The sequence below is a fragment of the Hemitrygon akajei genome, chromosome 1 (genome assembly GCF_048418815.1).
Source record: "Hemitrygon akajei chromosome 1, sHemAka1.3, whole genome shotgun sequence".
NCBI lineage: Eukaryota > Metazoa > Chordata > Chondrichthyes > Myliobatiformes > Dasyatidae > Hemitrygon > Hemitrygon akajei.
The window spans coordinates 205,587,910-205,607,232 of record NC_133124.1 but is presented as its reverse complement, the minus strand read 5'-3'; the positions used below and the strand labels follow the sequence as shown (position 1 = coordinate 205,607,232).

At 42.6% G+C, this 19,323-nt stretch overlaps 1 protein-coding gene across 7 annotated transcripts in view; it reads right to left on the bottom strand.

Annotated features, from left to right (window-relative positions):
- The window catches only part of LOC140734734 (netrin receptor UNC5D-like), an 820,373-nt gene that overhangs the window by 21,377 nt on the left and 779,673 nt on the right, over positions 1-19,323 (bottom strand). For 5 of the 7 annotated variants that reach the window (XM_073059143.1, XM_073059196.1, XM_073059171.1 and 2 more), the window contains 2 exons: positions 17,135-17,284; positions 3,980-4,147 (listed from right to left, as the gene is read on the bottom strand). In XM_073059143.1, coding sequence (XP_072915244.1) covers positions 3,980-4,147; positions 17,135-17,284 — 318 coding nt within the window. The remainder of the gene's footprint in view (positions 1-3,979; positions 4,148-17,134; positions 17,285-19,323) is intronic. The other 2 variants (XM_073059151.1, XM_073059181.1) reach the window with 1 other exon arrangement.

The window sequence follows — 19,323 nt, the reverse complement described above, 5'->3', positions numbered from 1 at the left end:
ACAGTGGCATAATTGAACCCGGCCGCTGGCACTGTAACAGCGTTACGCTAACCACCATGTTACCGTGCCGCCTCACAATGCCATAAATCATTTCCATCGACAGAAATGTGAGAATTCACACCCTGTCTCAGTAACTTCAACAGCAACATGAAGGCTGAGGGAACGCTGCTTTGTCAGCAGTACTTCCCTTTGGTTGGGACCTCAAGAACGAAATACTGCTTTCTCTTCAAAATCCATGTAAAAGATTCCATGCTGTTATTTTGATTAGGATTGGTGTAGCTTGGACAATGCTTACACCCCAATCAACTTTACCAACAAACAGATCTGTCATCATGTTGTGAGACCCTCTAAATTAGCTGTCAAACTTTACACACCACAACAATAACTATATTTTAGATGCATTTAATTCACTGTGGGTCAGTGACTGCTTGAGAGGGACATTAATATGACCACAGAAATTCATATCCTTTTTTCAAAGGCTAGAACCACCAGGGTAATTTAAAAATGGTTATTGATTGGATTTGAAATGCCTTCCGAGTTCGGTGTTTTATGCACTAAAAGGCCCCTTGCAGACATTCACATAATGAGTAAAAGTGATAAATCAGCGATTTAACATTTCAAGCCAAAATCCTAACACCACAGGGAACAGTGCAAACATAAAGTGGTGAGTTACCTTTTTCTCTCTCACAGGTTTGCTTAAAATTATGAAGAATGTTATAGAGTGATTAAATTTAAGTTAATTTGCTATGCGCTGTGTCGTATAACGTGAGTGATCATGGTCTTTCTGTGACCATGACTGTTCTTGGCAAGTTTTTCTACAGAAGTGGTTTGCCATTGCCTTCTGCTGGGCAGTGTCTTTACAAGACGGGTGACCCCAGCCATTATCAATACTCTTCAGAGATTGTCTGCCTGGCGTCAGTGGTCACATAACCAGAACCTGTGATGTGCACCAGCTGGTCATACCAGGGGCGGGGGATCTAAGGGTGACCTGCCGGCTAGCAGAGGGAAGGAGCACCTTACACCTCCTATGGTAGAGATGTATCTCCGTCCCACCACCCAAAGTTGAGTAGCATATACAACATGTTGCAGGAACTCAGCAGGTCAGGCAGCATCAATGGAGATAAATAAAGAGACGATATTTTGGGCAGAGACCCTTCACTAATCTTGGTGAAGAGATTTGGCCCGAAACGTTGACTCTTTATTTCACTCTCTAGAAGCTGAGTTCCTCTAGCGTTTTGTGTGTGTTACTCTGGATTTCTAGCATCTGCAGACTTGTGTTTATGATTAAAGTTGAGCCTTTTTTTTTGAGACCAGCTGCAAATCAGTGATTCCAGAAGGACCAGAAGTTGCAGAGGATTGCAGGCTCAACCAGTTCCATCGCGGGCACAAGCCTCCACCCCTTCGAGGACATCTCCCAAAGACAGTGAGCACCTCAAGAAGGCTGGGGACCCTCACCATCTATGACATGTCCTCTTCTCATTAATCTCATCATGGAGGAAGTTCAGAAGCCTGAAGGTACACAGTCTATTTTCTAGGAAAGCGCACAAAGTGATAGAGGAACGCCAGCAGGTTGGGCAGCATCTATGGAGGGGTATAAACAATTGATTTCTCGGGCCTGTAGCAAATTGTATTTTTTTTTCAAGATTTCCAGCATTTTGCGTTTAAGTTTTAGGAACAGTATCTTACCCTCTGCCATCAGATTTCTGAACAGTCCTACCTCAATACTTAGCTCTCTTTTAGTACAACCTGTTTGGGTAGATGGGGCTCATCGGCCATGGTTGGCAGCTCATCTAAGAGAAGGAAAACTCTGATCTGGGACCTCCACGGCCTTGCAGTTATACCCACTCTTGGAGAAGAGTTTGGGAGTAAACCCCGAGGAGAAATCCGGAGCTGGAGTCCCTACGGCAATCCTACATTGAGTTCAATGCTGACTGGCATCTCCTGTGACGCTGCTGGTGCCAAACTGTATTGGTCTCTGTCGTTCCTGTGGATTCACCCGCTGTGTGGAGAGGGGGAGCCTGGTCCATATCATACTACTCTGGCTTGCATACCACGTAGACAGCTAGGATGCGATATCGATAGTCAACCCTGACCAATGGAGTCCCTCCAAATATCATCTACCTATCTCTCTATCTACAGGCATTTATTTATTGTAACCTATGCTAATGTTTATTAATGTTTTGCGTTATACCTCTGTCACAAAACCACAAATTTCATGACATTGTCAGTGACAATAGACCTGATTCTGATTCTGAAACAGCACAGAGAGAAACAACTTTACAGACTATGATTCGGATTTGAAGCATGTGGTTCAGATGGAAGGTCACTGACCGGGAACATTTACTCTGTTTCTCTCATCCTAAGATGCGGCCTGACTTGCTGAGTTTCCTCCGCACTTTTTAACTCTGCATTTCTTAAATTTGCCTTTTAATTTGGAGCACTTGTCTTGATCGAGCTATGGAAACAAATTATATCGCGAGGAGACACTCCCAAGTAGAAGTGTCACAGACAGCAGAATGGGACTAACTGGAACCCTTTTCAAAAGAAATGGTCAGCGCTTGGTTGGCCAAATAAAGATGAAGACGAGCTTTATTTGTTGCATTTGCATGGTGAAATGTATTGCTTGCGTCAAATCAAATCAAATCAGCGAGGATTGTACCGGGCAGCCCGCAAGTGTCACCATGCTTCTGGCACCAATGTAACACGCTCACAACTCATTTACCCTAACTATCCACCTCTGGAGTGTTGGGAGGAAACTGAAGTACCCAGAGGAAGCACACAGGGTCATAAGACATAGGAGCAGAATTAGGGCATTCGGTCACGGGGAGAATACAACCATATAACAATTACAGCACAGAAACAGGCCGTCTCGACCCTTCTAGTCCGTGCCGAACGCTTACTCTCAGCTAGTCCCACCAACCTGCAGTCAGTCCATAACCCTCCATTCCTTTCCTGTCCATATACCTATCCAATTTTACTTCAAATGACAATATTGACCCTGCTTCTACCACTTCTACTGGAAGCTCACTCCACACAGCTACCACTCTCTGAGTAAAGAAATTCCCCCTCGTGTTACCCTTAAACTTTTGCTCCCTAAGTCTCAACTCATGTCCTCTTGTTTGAATCTCCCCTACTCTCAATGGAAAAAGCCTATCCACGTCAACTCTATCCCCCTCATAATTTTAAATACCTCTATCAAGTCCCCCCTCAACCTTCTACGCTCCAAAGAATAAAGACCTAAGTTCTTCAACCTTTCTCTGTAACTTAGGTGCTGAAACCCAGGTAACATTCTAGTAAATCTTCTCTGTACTCTCTCTATTTTGTTGACATCTTTACTATAATTCGGTGATCAGAACTGCACATAATAATGTACAAACTCTTTACACACAGTGGAAGGAATCAAAGCCCAATCTTACAGTTGGTACTACAGAACATTACACTAAGAATACCTTCGCTTTGCCAACACAAAATCTACACCTGCACATTTGCTCGCTAATACAAATACCTAATCAGCCAATCATGTGGCAGCAACTCAGTGCATAAAAGCATGCAGGCATGGTCAAGAGGTTCAGTTGTTCAGACCAAACATCAGAATGGGGGAGAAATCTGATCTAAGTGAATCTGACCGTGGAATGATTGTTGGTGCCAGATGGGGTGGTTTGAGTATCTCAGAAACTGCTGATCCCCTGAGATATCCATGCACAACAGTTTCTAGAGTTTACAGAAAATGGTGCGAGAAATAAAAAATCCAGACAGCAGCAGCTCTGTGGGCAAAAACACCTTGTTAATGAGAAAGGTCAGAGGAGAATGGCCAGACTGGTTGATGCTGACAGGAAGGTAACAGTAACCCGAACAACCATGTGTTCCAACAGTGGCGTGCGGGAGAGTATCCCTGAATGTACAACACATTGAACCTTGAAGGAGATGTGCTACGTCAGAAGACCGTGAACCTGCTCCAGGGAATGCTTGTGAAGCTCACCTCAAGGATGGAGGTATTGATGTGAAAGGTCTGTTCGTCACCTTTGAGCTGTCGGACACAGATCCTACAGGAGAGCTGAGTTGTTGTTGAGTTGAATCTTTCCACTCTGAAGGCACATGGCAGAGGTTTCTGCTTCCTGCTCCATATTTGGGAAAAGGCAATTTCCTGCTGAGGAGAGAATAGAGAATCAGCCTCCCATTAGAGTCTGTGCAATGATCAAAACGCGAAGTGATGTGTACAGTTTTGGTCCCCCTTCTTTGCCAGAGAGTAGTGAATCTGCAGAATTCTTTGCTACAGGTAGCTGCGGAGGCTAAGTCTTTATGCTTATTTAAGGCAGAGGTTGATAGATTCTTGATTGTTCAGGGCTTGAAGGGATGCAGGGAGAAGACAGGAGATTGGGGCTGTGAGGAGGATTGGATCAGCCATGATGGAATGGCGGAGCAGTCTGGATGGGCCAAATGGCTAATTCTCCTCTATATCCTATTGTCTTGTAGTCTTTTATTAGGAAAGGTGTGACTAAACTGGAAGGAGTGCAGAAAAGACTTACAAGGACATTACAGACAGACAGACAGATAGACATACTTTATTGATCCCGAGGGAAATTGGGTTTCGTTACAGTTGCACCAACCAAGAATGGGATAAGGACTAAAAGGCCTTACAGGGAGAGGCTGACCAGGCTAGCTATTTATTCCTTGGAATGTAGGAGAATGAAGGACACCCTTTTCACCTTCCTGGTGAAAAGTCTTGGCCCAAAATATCGAGTGTTTATGCTCTGAGTTGCTGAAAAGTTTGAGTGCTATTTTATAAACTTTTGAAGTCATTCTTGACTTCAGGGGTTGCCTAAGTTGAGGATAATTCTCTAAGCTGACCATCCTCGAACTTGGTTGCTCCACCATTAGGCACCTGGGCTCTGAGCTTTGAAATTTCTTCCATAACCCCTTTACCTCACTACCTCAATTTACAGGTCTGTCTGGAAACAGCCAACAAATACTGGGATCGCCGCTTGGCTGCAGACTTAAGTTCGTATATCCTTTCTTTGTTAAAGCAATGCTGTGATCTTTTTATGCTTCTTTAAATTGGTAAATTGATTTATTATTGTCACATACAGTGAAAAAATGTGTCTTGCATGCCATCCATTCAGATCACTTCATCACAACAGAAAACAATAACAGAATGCAGAAGCGTGCTAAAGTAGAGAAAGTGCAGTGCTGGCAGGCAACAGTCCATCTCATCATATTAGGCTTCTATTCAATAGTTATAACAGCAGGCTAGAAGATGTTGTGACTCTATTGGAACATACTTTCAGTTTTTATCTATAATCTTCTGCCTGATAACAAACAATAAAATCAAAAGGTAAAACAGATTACTTTGTGAATCGTGTATTTGTTTCTGGAAACCACTCTTTGTTTTAGGGATACAGCTCTATAAGTTGTTGGTTGGAAGGCCTTATTCCATGCTGTATAGCTTAATGACTCTTACATACAGCTAACAAATGCCTCTCAAGCTGTTAAACAGTTTATGAATACCAGGTGTAACAAACAAACTAGTCAATTATCTCCTTGTGGAATAGGATCAAAAGGAATAGGAACAGAATTAGGACCTTTGAGTTTGCTCTGTCATTCCATCGTGTCTGATTTGTTATCCCTTTCACCCCTCCCTTCTCCCTGTAACTTACTAATCAAGAATCTATCAATATCTGCTTTAAATATAACCAATGACTTGGCCTCCACAGCTGCCTGCGGCAAGGAATTCCACAGAGTCACCACCCCACTGGCCAGAGAATTCCCTCCTCAGCTCTGTTGATCTTCCAGTCCTCCAGAACTATTCCAGAATCTAGAGATTTTTTTTTAGAAAGATCATTACTAATGTCTCCGCAATCTCTTTAGCTACCTTTTTCAGAACCCTGGCGTGTAGTTCATCTGATCCAGGTGACTTATCTATCTCTAGACCTGCATCTTCCAAATTACTCACAGAAATTCCAGCCATTTCTGCTGGTTGTCCCCTTCTAATCAACTTTGGCCATTCTCCTTCAATCATGCCTCTGTAGTTACCTTTACTCAACCACGATACTGATACTCAAAACGCAGAGTGAATTCTAACGTAATATGATTACTGGGGTCCTTTACCTTGAGCTTCCTAATCAATTCTGGATTGGTACTGTCCACCAGAAATGCCTTTTCCAAGTGGACTTAACCCTAGGCTGCTCTAGAAAGCCAACTCATAATCATTTTACAAATTGCTTATCATGGGATCCAGCACCAGTCTAATTTTTGCAATCCACCTGCATACTTACATCCCCCATGATCATCATAACACTGCCCTTTTTATATGCCTTTTCTGTCTCCCATTTCAATTTGTAGCCCACATCCAGGCTACTGTTCGGAGGCCTGTGTACAACTCCCATCACGGTCTTTTTACCTTTGCAGTTTCTTAACTCTCTCCACGAGGATTTGACATCTCCTGATCCCAAGTCAGTTCTTCCTAAGGATTTGATTTATTTTTCTGCCAATTAAGCCACCCCACATCCTCTGCCCACCTGCCTATCATTTCAATACCATGCCAAGCTCTCAGCTGTGAGCTGCTTCCAACCACGGGTCAGCGATGCCCACAATGACATATGCCAATGTGATAATAAACTTACTTTGAACTTTGCTACCTGCCAATTTCCAACTGCTTTACAAGACTGCCTCCCCAAAGTGCCCTCCAAAGTCCACCGGAGGTTTATTGTGAGACAGAGATAGGTAAACATTCACGTCATTGTGCTGGAATTGATTTTATGTTTCATGGCACAACATGAAGCAGCAAGAATGGGGCAGAATTTGGGCATAGGCTGCTAAATGGTTTAGTAACGGACAAACACATTCCTCAAAGAAGTGTCGTAAAACAGCTATTTTTAACAAGAGAGAACCTAACCACCTTCCCTTGTTATTCAATACATTTCCCCAGCACTGGTATCCTTTGACTCAGTTAGGGATGGGCTATAAATGCTGACTTTACCAATAGTGCCCACATCTCGAGAAATAAAGAAATAAGGGAACAAAATTGCATATATTTCACAATGATGTGTCCATCCAGCTTTTCCTCCCCAATACAACTTTCTCTTCAAAAAATGAATGAATTAAATATGCTTTAAAGCAGCTCTCCAAGTTTCCAATTACTCTGGAAATTTGAAAAAGCTCTCTGGGTAATTTGACTATTAATAAATTATTTGTGCTGGAGAAGCTCTGTGGCAAATTATCCACGCATACTAAATCAATTCCTTTTAATACAAATCAAATATTTATGTTCAATTAACCTGTAATGGGTAAACTTGTTAGCACTGTAATTGTTTATGATGGCACTAGCCCACAACCCAAAATCGCGGAGGGCATCAGCCAGCCAAATCAACATCTCTTTCGAGGAGAGATGCACTCCGTTCCTCCACACGCCAGAACGTTTTTTCTCTCCTCTCTTCTGCAGCCTAATATTGAATGTTTCTACCATCTTGACTACATGACACAAGAGCAGAATTAGGCCATTCAGCCCGTCGAGTCTGCACTGCTAATTTTGGCTGATTTATTATCCCTCTCAAAGTCATGTTTCTTCCCCAGACAATCAGCTCACACCTACTTGGTTGCTTTCAGTTAAATATAGACTAAATGCACTGAAGGTGTTATGTCCCATAATCTTACTCGTGGATTCGATTTCTATGCAAGTTATCTAGGATACCTGGCTGGAAGTCTGAGAAGAGCTTATTTGCTCTCTAGTATACACTTTTCTGAGGGAGCCCATTCAGAATCAGAATCAAGTTTAATATTATTGTCATATGTCATGAAATTTGTTGATTTTGCAGCAGTAGTATATTGCAATACATAATAAAACTGTAAATTATGGTAGTATAATTTATTATTATACAGTATAATTGTGTGTGTGAAATTAAATAAGTAGTGCAAAAAGAGATAAAATAAGTAGTGAGGTAGTGTTCACGGGTTCAATGTCTATTCAGAAATCTGATGGCAGAGGAGAAAAAGCTGTTCCTGAATTGTTGAGTGTGTGCCTTCAGGCACTTGTACCATCTCTCTGATGGCAGCAATGAGAAGAGGGCACGTCCTGGGTGGTGTGGTTCCTTAATGGTGGATGCTGCCTTTTTGAGGTTTTGCTCTCTGAAGATGTCCTTGATGTGGGGGTTTGACATAAATCCGAAACCATGACAGGAAAAAGATCAGAAATGATTTAAAAGATGATTTAATCATCATAACAGATGATTAAAGTAAACAACAACAACTCAAACGTCAGTTCAGACAGAACCTTTCATATGGGAGAGAGAAGGTGAAAGCTTGGCTTGTTGACTTACATTTGGCTCGGGGTAGATTTTGAATACTGCACATACGCAGAATTATGGAGGTATTACTGTGCACAAGGCAATTTGGCCTATCACTGGGAATTCTTGCCCTTTGCTCCCCATGAGATCATTAAATCATTTGCTTAATATGTTGCCTACAATGTTCAGAATGTTCTAAGAGCTATACCATAGCAGCAACACCTTGCCCTCTGACTCTGAGATACATTTCTAACTTTGGAAAACAACGGAATCCATTGTCACCACTGGGTGCAACATTTTCATGCTACCAATCAGGACAGCTTCACCTCCTTTCGCCTCTGGTTCATTTACTAATCACCATGAACTATGACCTTTAATGGTTGACTAATGGTGGGCCATTAAATAGTTGTATTGTACTTGTGACTATTGAATGTCAGACAGACTCTTAAGCTCACAATCTGCCTCATTATCATCTTGTTCCTCACTTTTGGGCCCCTTATCTTAGAAAAAATGTGCTGACAATGGAGACGGTTCAAGGGAGGTTCATGAAAATCATCCTGTGATTGAAAGGCCTGTCATATGAAGAGCGTTTGATGGCTCTGGGCCTGTACTCACTGGAATTCAGAAGAATGAGGGGTGATCTCATTAAAATCTATTGAATATTGAAAGGCCTCAAGAAAATGGATGTGGGGAGGATGTTTCCTATGGCGGAGGAGTTTAAGACTGGAAGACACAGCCTCAGAATAGAGGGGCATCATTTTAGCATGGAGATGAGGAGGAATTTCTTGAGCCAGAGAGTGATGAATTTGTGGAACTCGTAGCCACAAGTGGCTGCGGAGGCCAAATCATTGGGTATATTTGAGGCAGAGGTTGATAGATTCTTGATTAGTCAGGGCATGAAGGGATATGGGGAGAAGGCAGGAGACAGGCTGAAAGGGAAAATTGGATTAGCCATGATGAAATAATAGAGCATACTCGATAGGCCAATGGCCTAATTCTGCTCCTATATCTTATAATGCTTACCTGCACTGCATTTTCAAAGTTTGAAGATCATTTATTATCAGAATATGTAAACTATGTACAACCTTGAGATTCGACTCACTACAGGCAGCCACAAAACAAAGAAACCCAATAGAACCCATTTAAAAAAGATCACCAAACACCTAATGTGCAAATAAAGTTGTGCAAACAAGACAAGTAAGCAAACAGCATTCAGAAATGAAGTTCACAAAAGAGTCCACAGACGTGAAGCCAGCAGCCGATTCAGGATCCCGTTGGTTGCAGGCCGCAGCCTCAATTCAGTACAGAGACGAGTAAACTTTGTGGAGCAGAGAACTGAACACCAGCTCTGACACCTTGACCCTCTCCTCCAGCACTGACACTCTGACCTTTTTAGTTTGGCCCAGCACATAAATCATCCAAACTTAGGGTCATTCCTTGCTCTTGGACCCTGGCCCCGCTGCCTCGATTCAATCTATATCCAACCTTTCCAGTTCAGCCCGGCATTTATATCGACCAAACCTTGAGGGTTTGCTCGCTCTCTGGCCCGCGATCCACCTTGCCTCGCCGTGGTTCTGCCGCTCCAAGTCTGCTCAAGCAATGGCCAAACATATCCTGCTCTCATGCCTGCGCCAAGCTGCCTCAATTTGGCACGTACGTACCACACCTCAACCGCTCTGCACGTCTAAGATTCTGTACTCAGTACATTTTATTCTGCATTCTGTTACTCCTTTGGCTTGGTCTACCTCAATATGATATGTAATGGGTTGATCTGCATGAACAGAATGCAAGACGAGCTTTTCACCATATCTTGGTACATGGGACAATGATCAACCAATACCAATATCAATTACTTTCTATTGTTTACTTGGCTTGAGCCCTTCAGTATTTCAAAACGCTCCATGAGCTGATGGGGTGGTGGTAGAGGCAGATGCTTCAGGAACATTTCAGGGACTCTTGGATAGGCAGGTGGATGAATAGAAAATGGAGGGCTATTTGTGAGGAAAGGTCAGATTGATCTTGGAGTTGGTTAAAAGGTTGGCACGACATTGCGGGCTGAAGGGCCTGTACTGTGCTGTACTGTTCTATGTTCACTAACACTCAGCTAACGCATTCCAAACACCAGCTGCTTTCCGGATGAAACATAATTCTTCCTTGTATTATCTATGTAACACGCTGTAAGGTTTCACTGCTAAGGCTAATGTAATGGCTACTATGTAATGTTCCACTGCTAACGTAATGGTTTCCCTGTAGCAGCAATGCTTGGGTTATGACTAGAGATAACGGGGCTTTGGAATGTATGTTATCCAATGGGAGAAATGTTGTTCTTTCTTGTGAGTCTGGAAGAGAGATTTTCGCGGTCTTTTGCTGGGGAGCAATGGAAAGAGTCGGAAGACTGGATGGAGTGGACTGAGGAGCTACGCTTGCAGGAGGTGGATGGTTGATGAATAGCCATATCAGTGAGCTCCAACGATGCGCGATACTTTTTTTCCCTAAAATGGGCCCTTTTACTTTTTATTTTCTTTACTAACCCTCTATCCAGATTAAGATTTATAAAGTTCCATCATTTAATTGCGTATGATGTACTGTCTGATATTTTGTGGTGTGGATTTGTAACAACTCCTGGCCCTGCCAAACTGAGAATTCTCATTAATGTGGATGCTGCGCGATGTGTAACCGGGCAACACGTCGTGCAGCGTCCACACAAACAAGATTTCTCAGTTTGGCAGGACCAGGAGTTGCTTTCCCCTAGACGAACTCGTGCTGGCTTAGCCCGAGGGTCACATCCGTATGTCACTGCGCTGCTCTCTGTAGCTCTCCACTCAGCCTTTGCCACTTGCACTCTCTTTCCAAGGCTTACCAGAGTTGTTCAGCTACAGCGAGCATAAACAAAAGGCTACAATTCACCCTCCAATGTCTGCTTGAGTTTCAAAAGCAAGGTCACTTCGTGGCTCCACGGCGCGGCTGGCAAAGTCACTGACACACAGCTCCAGAAGCCCCGGTTTAATTCTGATATCTGTGTGGAATTTGGCCACTCTTACGGCGGGTTGCCTCCAGACCCTCTGCTTTCCTGCCACAATCACGTGGATTGGCTGAGAGTTAAAATCTGCTGGGGCAGTTAATGGGAATGTGGGGAGCATGAAATAAAACCAGTGTAGGATTTACTGTAGATGGGTGCAGACTCGTTGGGCATGCTTCTGTGGTGTATCACTCTATTAATAAAGGCTCAGTTTGTTTAATTTATAGCACATTAAAATAGTCAGTGTCATAAGTGGTTCAGAGGTGGGAACTCGTACTGTGGGCTGTGGACTGACAATCCAGGGTGTGAACTAGGGATCAGGATCTCAGCAGGTCGAACCGTGAGGGTCACGAGCGAACTCTAGTGCAGGAATCACTTTGTTAATTCAAACTAAGCTGAAGAATCATTACAGAAATTAACCCGAAAAGCTAACAAGAGCTCAGGCGAACTATACAGAATCTCGTTGAACTAAAATCACCCATGATACACGGAAGAACTCGGTCTGAGTTCCAGCAGACAAGGAACCACAACAACAGAGCAAAAAGAGGTTGGCATGCCCCCCTGAAATATGCCCTGGGGCATGTAGGAAGTCAGGACTAATCAGACAACATAGACAAAGAAAAAATCCCCAAGGCCAACAACTACAAGTACCGTGCTAATTAAATGATCCCAAATTTAATAGAAGTGTTAAATACAGAGAGTTTAGCAAACCCCACGACACCAAATGAGACACCTGCAACACAAAGTGCAAACCTCGCACTAGCCCAAAGACAAATAGATATAGAAGGTAAATAATCCAAGGAACACAGCAGATCAGAGAAAATACACACCACATACTAACTGAAAATAAACCCTTTCTTTTTAAACGACCCCTGGTTGTGACACAAGCAGCATCCATGGAGGGAAATGTCCATACCTGAGGCTGAGACCCTTCGACAGGGCCCTTTGTTATTGATAAAGATGTCTGAAATAGTGGCCCACTAAGTGGCAATTCTTGCTGTCTCATCAAAGTGTGAGTGCATTGTTGTTACCTTGAGGGGAATCGATTTTCTCTACAATGCCTCCAAGGATAACAGCACTCCAAGTTTGCAGATGATACAATGGAGTGGCAGGTAGTGTTGAGGAACGGAGAGTCTGCAGAAGGTCTTAGACCAATTCGAGAATGAGCAAAGAAGCAGCAGATTAAATAGTGTAGGGAAGTGTATGGTCACATACTTTGGCAGAAGAAATAAAAGCATAGACTGTGTTCTAAATGGGGAGCAGATTCAGAAATCTGAGGTGCTTAGGGACTTGAGAGTATTCATGCAAGATTCCTTAATGGGTAACTTGCAGGTTAAATTGGTGGTAAGGAAGGCAAACACAATGTTAGTATTCACATCAAGGGGGCTAGAATTTAAGAAAAAGGATGGCTATTGGTCAGATGGCACGTAGAGTATTGCGAGCTGTTTCATGCCACTTGACTAAGAAAAGATGTGCTTGGCATTGGAGAGAGTCCAGAGGAAGTTCTCGAGAATTATCCCAGGAATGAAAGTGTTAATGTATAAGGGGTGTTTGATGGTTCTGGTCTGGTCCTCATTAGATATTAGAAAAATGAAGGGGGATCTCAATGAAACTTATCGAATATTGAAAGACCTAGATAGAGTGGGCATGGAGAGGATGCTTTCTTTAGTGGGTTGTCTGGGACCAGAGGGCACAGCCTTAGAATAGAAGGACATCCCTTTAGAACAGGGATGAGGAGTAATTTATTTAGCCAGAGGATGGTAAATCTGTGGAATTCTTTGCCACAGAACAATTCACTGGGTTTATTTAAAATGGAGGTTGATAGGTTCTTGATTAGCAAGGGCATCAAAAGTTATGAGTAGAAGGCAGGAGAATGGGGTTGAGAAGGCTAATAAATCAGCCAAGATGATATGGCAGAGCAAACTTGATGGGCTCAATGGCCTAATTCTGCTCCTATTTATTATAATCTTATGGTCCTATTCCCTTCTACAATCAACTCTGCTACAGTTGGTCTGCATCTGAAACCTTCGTCTTAATCACAAACAAGAGAAAATCTGCCAATGCTGGAAATCCAAGCAACACACATAAAATGCTGGAGGTACTCAGCAGGTCAGGCAGCATCTGTGGAAAAGAGTACTGCTGACATTTCAGCCCAAAACCTCGACTGTATTCTTGTCCATAGCTGCTGCCTGGCCGCCAGCATTTTGTGTGTGTTGCTTCATCCTAATCTTCGCATTCTCAAAATTCATCTTAACTGTCTGTGGAGTAACTCCACAACAGACCATCTGGAACGTGAGATATTACAAGCAGTGTACTTCTGACCGAATCACGTGTATCAATAAATACACTCTGAAATTCATTGTTCATTAATAACACAATCTCCCCTTGGCTTTGAAAGCTGAAGATGCTACTGTTGCCACAGTTACAGCAGTGATAATAAAAAAAATCCCTGACAATCATTCACGCTTACAAAATAAATTAATAATTATGACTGGTGGTAGCTTTTAAAAATGGTGCCCTGGATATTCAAATACCGTCCTTCCCATAATCTTATAAAAATACATTATCAAACAAAACATGCAAAGACATCAAAAGTAACCAATTTTCAATCCAGTTATATTTCCTGATATTGAAAGAAATAAATGTAAGTGGGCTAATATTAGACAGTAATATCTGTCTTGGCTCTGTGAATAGTACACTTGCTTCTGAATGCAAAGATTTTTGAATGCAGCCTCTAACAGTCACAGTAATACTGTTGTGTATCTAACGATATGTCATTTATGCATTGTGCCAATTTGTATATAGACAGAGCACTTTAAAAAAATCTATTAATATTATAGTGTTAGTATTATCCTATGTGCTGTATGTGATCGATGTACTGTGTGTTTTGTACCTTAGTCCCTGAGGAACGTTGTTTATCTATATACATGTGTACAGTTGAATGACAATAAACTTGAACTTGAGTTCAAGTCGCACTTGAAAGACCTGAGCACATAATTAAGACTGACTGACACTTAAGTGCTTAAGCCGTTGGAGGTCCTGTTCGTCAAATGAGATGCCAGCCAGTGTACATTCTTAGGAAGATCTGAATGGTGAGCCTATCCTATTTGGGAAGGAGTAAGGGAGTTTTAGCAGAGTCCTCTCAACCAACAGTAACTGACATTATTTTGGCATTAAAAGCAGAAAATGCCGGACAAACTCAGCAGGTAAAGCAGAATCAGTGGAGAGAGAAGCTGTTAAACAATTCAGGTCCCCTAACCTGCTGTATTTATGCATTTCCCATGAGATCCTGACCTCAGCTGCGGTCTGTGCTGACTGCATAGAGTTCCTCTGGAAACTGGTTTCTTCCCATATCCCAAAGACATGGAAATTGCCCAGTAGTAGAAAATATTATGAGAGAAATCAGGAGGGCTAAAAGAAGCACGATGTTGCTTTGTCAGGTGTAGCACAGAAACAAACCCTTCTGCACATCTAGTCTGTGCTGAATGATTATTCTGCTTAGTCCAATCAAGCCACACCTGAACCATAGCCCTCCATGTCCCTCCCATCCATGTACTTATCCAAATGTTTAAAGTTGAAATCAAACCCTCATCCACTACTTCCACTGGTAGGGTGTTTCACACTCTACCACCTTCAGCCATGATGAAATGGCAGAGCAGACCCGATGGACCAAATGGCCTAATTCTGCTCCTGTATCTTGTGGTTTTAGGTCCTTAAATATCTCACCTTTCACCTTTAACCTATGACATCTTGTCCTAGTTTTATCCAACCTCAATGGAAATAGCCCACTTGCATTATCAACCCCTCATAATTTCATATATCTCTATCAAATCTCCCCTCATTGTCCAACATTTCAGGGAAATATAAATGCTGTAGCAAAATAAAACTCTGTTCAGTTCTGGTCACCTCATTATAGGAATGATGCTGAAGTTCTAGAGATGGTACAGAGGAGATTTTGCAGGATGCTGCCTGGATTGGAGAGCATGTATTATGAGGAAAGGTTGTGCAAGATAGGGCTTTTATCATTGGAATGAAGGAGGATGATTTAATGTAGAGACTGGTCCTGCATTGTGTGGAGGAAGGCACTGAAATTTAGTGTACAGACTGGTCTAGCGCCATCTGCAAGAGTGAGCTGCTGAAATTTAGTGTACAGTCAGGTCCAGCACTCTGTGAGGTGGAAGGCACTGAGATTAAGTGTGCAGATTGGTCCAACACTATGTATGGAGGAAAGCACAGAGATTTAGTGCAACCACTGTCAAAACTGTGGGGTAAGGCTATGGCTTAAGGCTCCACTGTCAATGCATGTAAAGGACCTGGAATTCATATAAAATGTCTTAGTTTGTTTGCTCATGGGAAAATTGATGTGATGTTGACCATTTGTTCATGTTCCCAATGTTTATTGTTTATTTATTAATCATCATTATTATTATTGCTTTTTTTCTTTATCTTTGCATTTGTACAATTTGTTGTCTTATGCACTTTGGTAGTTTGTCCATCCTGTTGGGTGTGGCCTTTAATTAATTGTATTGCATTTCTTGGATTTAAGGTAAATGCCCCCCAAGGAAATTAATCTTAGGGGTGTATATGGTGACATATATGTACTTTGATAATAAATTTACTTTGAACTTTAAACTTTAATGCAAATTCTGCAAATAAGTGGAAACAGCAATCTTATAGAACATAGAATAGTTGAGAACAGAAACAGTCCTTGGGCCTATGATGTTGTGCTAAACTAACTTAACTAGTAATTAGCCTGGGGTGGCGGGATGGAGATACATCTCTACCCAAGATGGTGGAAGGTTCTCCTCCCTCTGCTCGCCCGGAGGTCACCCTTGGGCAAGCTGCAGCACCTGCTTAGCCACCCCATGTGAAGCCATGGGAACAGTAAGTGGACGGTCATATGAGCAGCAGATGCACATCACAAGTCCTGGTTATGTGACCACTGATGCCAGGCAGGCAATCTCAGAAGAGTATTGATAATGGATGAGGTCACCCATCTTGTAAAGACATTGGCCAAAAGAGGGTAAATTTTATGAATAAATTACATGTTTAAATTTAAATATTATTGTGTATCGAGCAGCAAATTGGTTCCGTCCCCTACTCTTCACTCCTCTGGTCACCCAACTTGCAAGATAATGGGATTAGTGTACAGTACTGGACAAAACTCTTAGGCACACATATACAGCTAGGGCACCTAGGACGTTTGCACAGTACTGTTTTTGTCAACATGGAGCAGAGAGTGAGTCTGTAAACCTGGTGGGAGCAAAGGATGTTGAGAATGGTGAAGGTGGAGCACTATGGGATGGGTGTGGAGTAGGTGTGCAGGGAAGGAGTGCCAGGGGTAGGGGTTGGCATGGGTGCAGACACACCCAGCCCCGAGAGACCTGGCAAGATCATTTAATTCCAAACAATTGGTTTATTGATCATTACAGGATGTCTCTCTGGTGCTTCCCACTCCCTCCCCCGTTTCCCAACCATGATCCCCCTCTCCATTCTCAGTCCACAATAAAGACTCAAACTAGAATCAGGTTATCACCACTCACATATATCCTGAATGTTTGTTTTTGCGTCAGCAGTACAGTGCAATACATAAAATTCATACAGTACTCTGCAGAAACCTTAGGCACGTGCCTAAGACTTTTGCACAGTACCGTAGAAGGGCAGAAAGGTCAGCATTGGTGTGGTGGGCCGAACTGCCTGTTTCTGTGCTGTACAACTGTACAGATCTGACGACGTGTAATGTCAAAACTGGGTGCATTCGCTCGTGTTCATGTGTAAGCCTCCACCCACCGGTGATCTTGAAAGTTCATGCACGTGTGAAGCAAGCAGCAAATACCTGAAACAGCGTCAGTGGTTTTACTCTCCACAGGAACTGGGGTATGTCGAGTAGGGAGATTTGAAGGCCATATGAGTTCGCTTTGAAATGTATTGTTCTGGGCTCATCCAACAAATGTCCTCCCTGGTTCCTCTCTTCTGTCATCACCTCCTGGGACAGAAGGAATGCAAGAGTTAACATTTGCAATCGCAGACCACAACATTTTTTGTTCCAGACACAAGCTTCTCAGTCTGAAATATCACCTCCATTTCTCTCACCACAGATGCTGGCTGACCTGCTGAACATTTCTGACATTTTCAGTTTTCATTTCAGATTCTCAGTGTCTACAACTTTGTTTTTGGATTCGCATTAGTTGTATTTTCAGGAATATTCACAGAAAGAAAATTCTGCGTATAGTTGTCCATAGGATAAACTTCTGACAAGATGTATATTTTTAGGACCATTCATTATAAATTAAAGTGGCTTGGATTTGTAAATGGCTTGATCATATTCCTTAAGGAATATACTTAAGGAATATTCCTTAAGTATTTTACAAAGGTAGAATTAAATTGGAATCCTTTACTAGTGTGTAGGTTCTAAGAAGCGTCGGTGGGGGTGGTGGTTGATTAGGAGATTATGCTCTTTGCTGTTCTTCAAAGGATTCAAAGTACATTTATTACCAAAGCACAGTATATATAAATTATACAACCTTGCTATTTGTCTGCTTACAGGTAGCCACAAAGAAAGAACTCAATTTTAAAAAAAAGATCAATACTCAATGACAGAGAAAGAGAAAAAAAAACACAAGTCATGCAATCAATTGAAGCAAGCAACAGCATTTTGAACCAATTTGAGTCCATAGACCCCGAATCCCTGGAGCAGGCTGAAGTAGGTCTCGGTAGGTCCCAAAGCCTCGGTGTCAGCACATTATAGAGCAGGGCAAATCACCATGATGAACGTAGCAGTCTGAGCAGTTTCACAGCTTCAGTGCTGCAGAGAGAGGGAAGTGTTCACTGCGGGAGAGTGAATGAAATTGGCCCGACGCTTACCCCAGGGAGGATTAATGGGTTGAGTTTCTTCAGGATCAGATAAAAGCCACAGCAAAATTATCACTCTGGAACGAGTGCAAAACATTCAGAGAGGATAGATTATGTTGTTCAAGAGGCCCATCATGTATTACCTTCACTCCTTACAAAGAAGAACTAAAGGAACATCAAAGACAACTGTGCATCGTCTGTTCTGACCACATAAGCCTGGGATTTTACTAATGAACGAGGATTATGATGGATCCCTCTCAGATATCTGCATTCCAAAACCTTTCAACATTCTCAGATTGCTCCATGGTGATCTTGAAGCCATGATTCTTGTCACTGGGTTCAGCACAGACCCACTCCCAATGCAGACAAAGGTTCCACACACCAACTAGCTATCAATGGTGTTATTAACGCACCAATTTGCTTCTCAATCTTTCTCGCCGGGGTATTTCACCTCTCCTTTTACATACTTCTTGCTTGAGTTAATCTACAGAGCAAGGGGAAACCATTCAGTTTACCTCCAGTCCGGAAGTCACCTCATTATGTGCAGGTGATGAATGATACTCAAGTATGCCCACACTCAGGTCATTGAGTTTAAAAAATCATTGTTGTCTCTTTCATGGAAGCAGACAAGAGGATGGGCCTGCACTAACATCCTGGAGACTAGGTCCATCACCAAATTCATGGCACTTTGTGTCACTCCATGGACAGAGTCTACCTTCTTCCAGTGCCTTGCACTCCTTCCAGCATAGGAGAATAGGGTGCCACAGCAGTGTAGCAGTTAGCACAATGCTCCTTCTGATCAGGGCATCCCAGAGTTTGGAGTTCAATTCTGGCACCGTTCTATAAGGTGTCTTGGTATGTCCTCCCTGTGGGTTATTTCTGGGTCCTCCTGTTGTGTTCCACAGTCCAAAGACATACCGGCTAGGTTAAATGGTCATTGTAAATTGCCCTATGATTAGGTTAGGGTGAATTGGGTTTGTTGGGAGTTGTTGGGTCGTGTGGCTCAGAGGGCCAGAAGGGCCAAACCCTGTACCGTATCACTAAATGATTTAAAAAGAACAGCAATGCTCCTGAGGATCCTATCTGATCACGAAGCTCAAAGAAACACAACTTATAAGCTTTTCCTGAGACTACTGAAGAACAGTACAGAGTAGAAACATCTCCAAACAATTA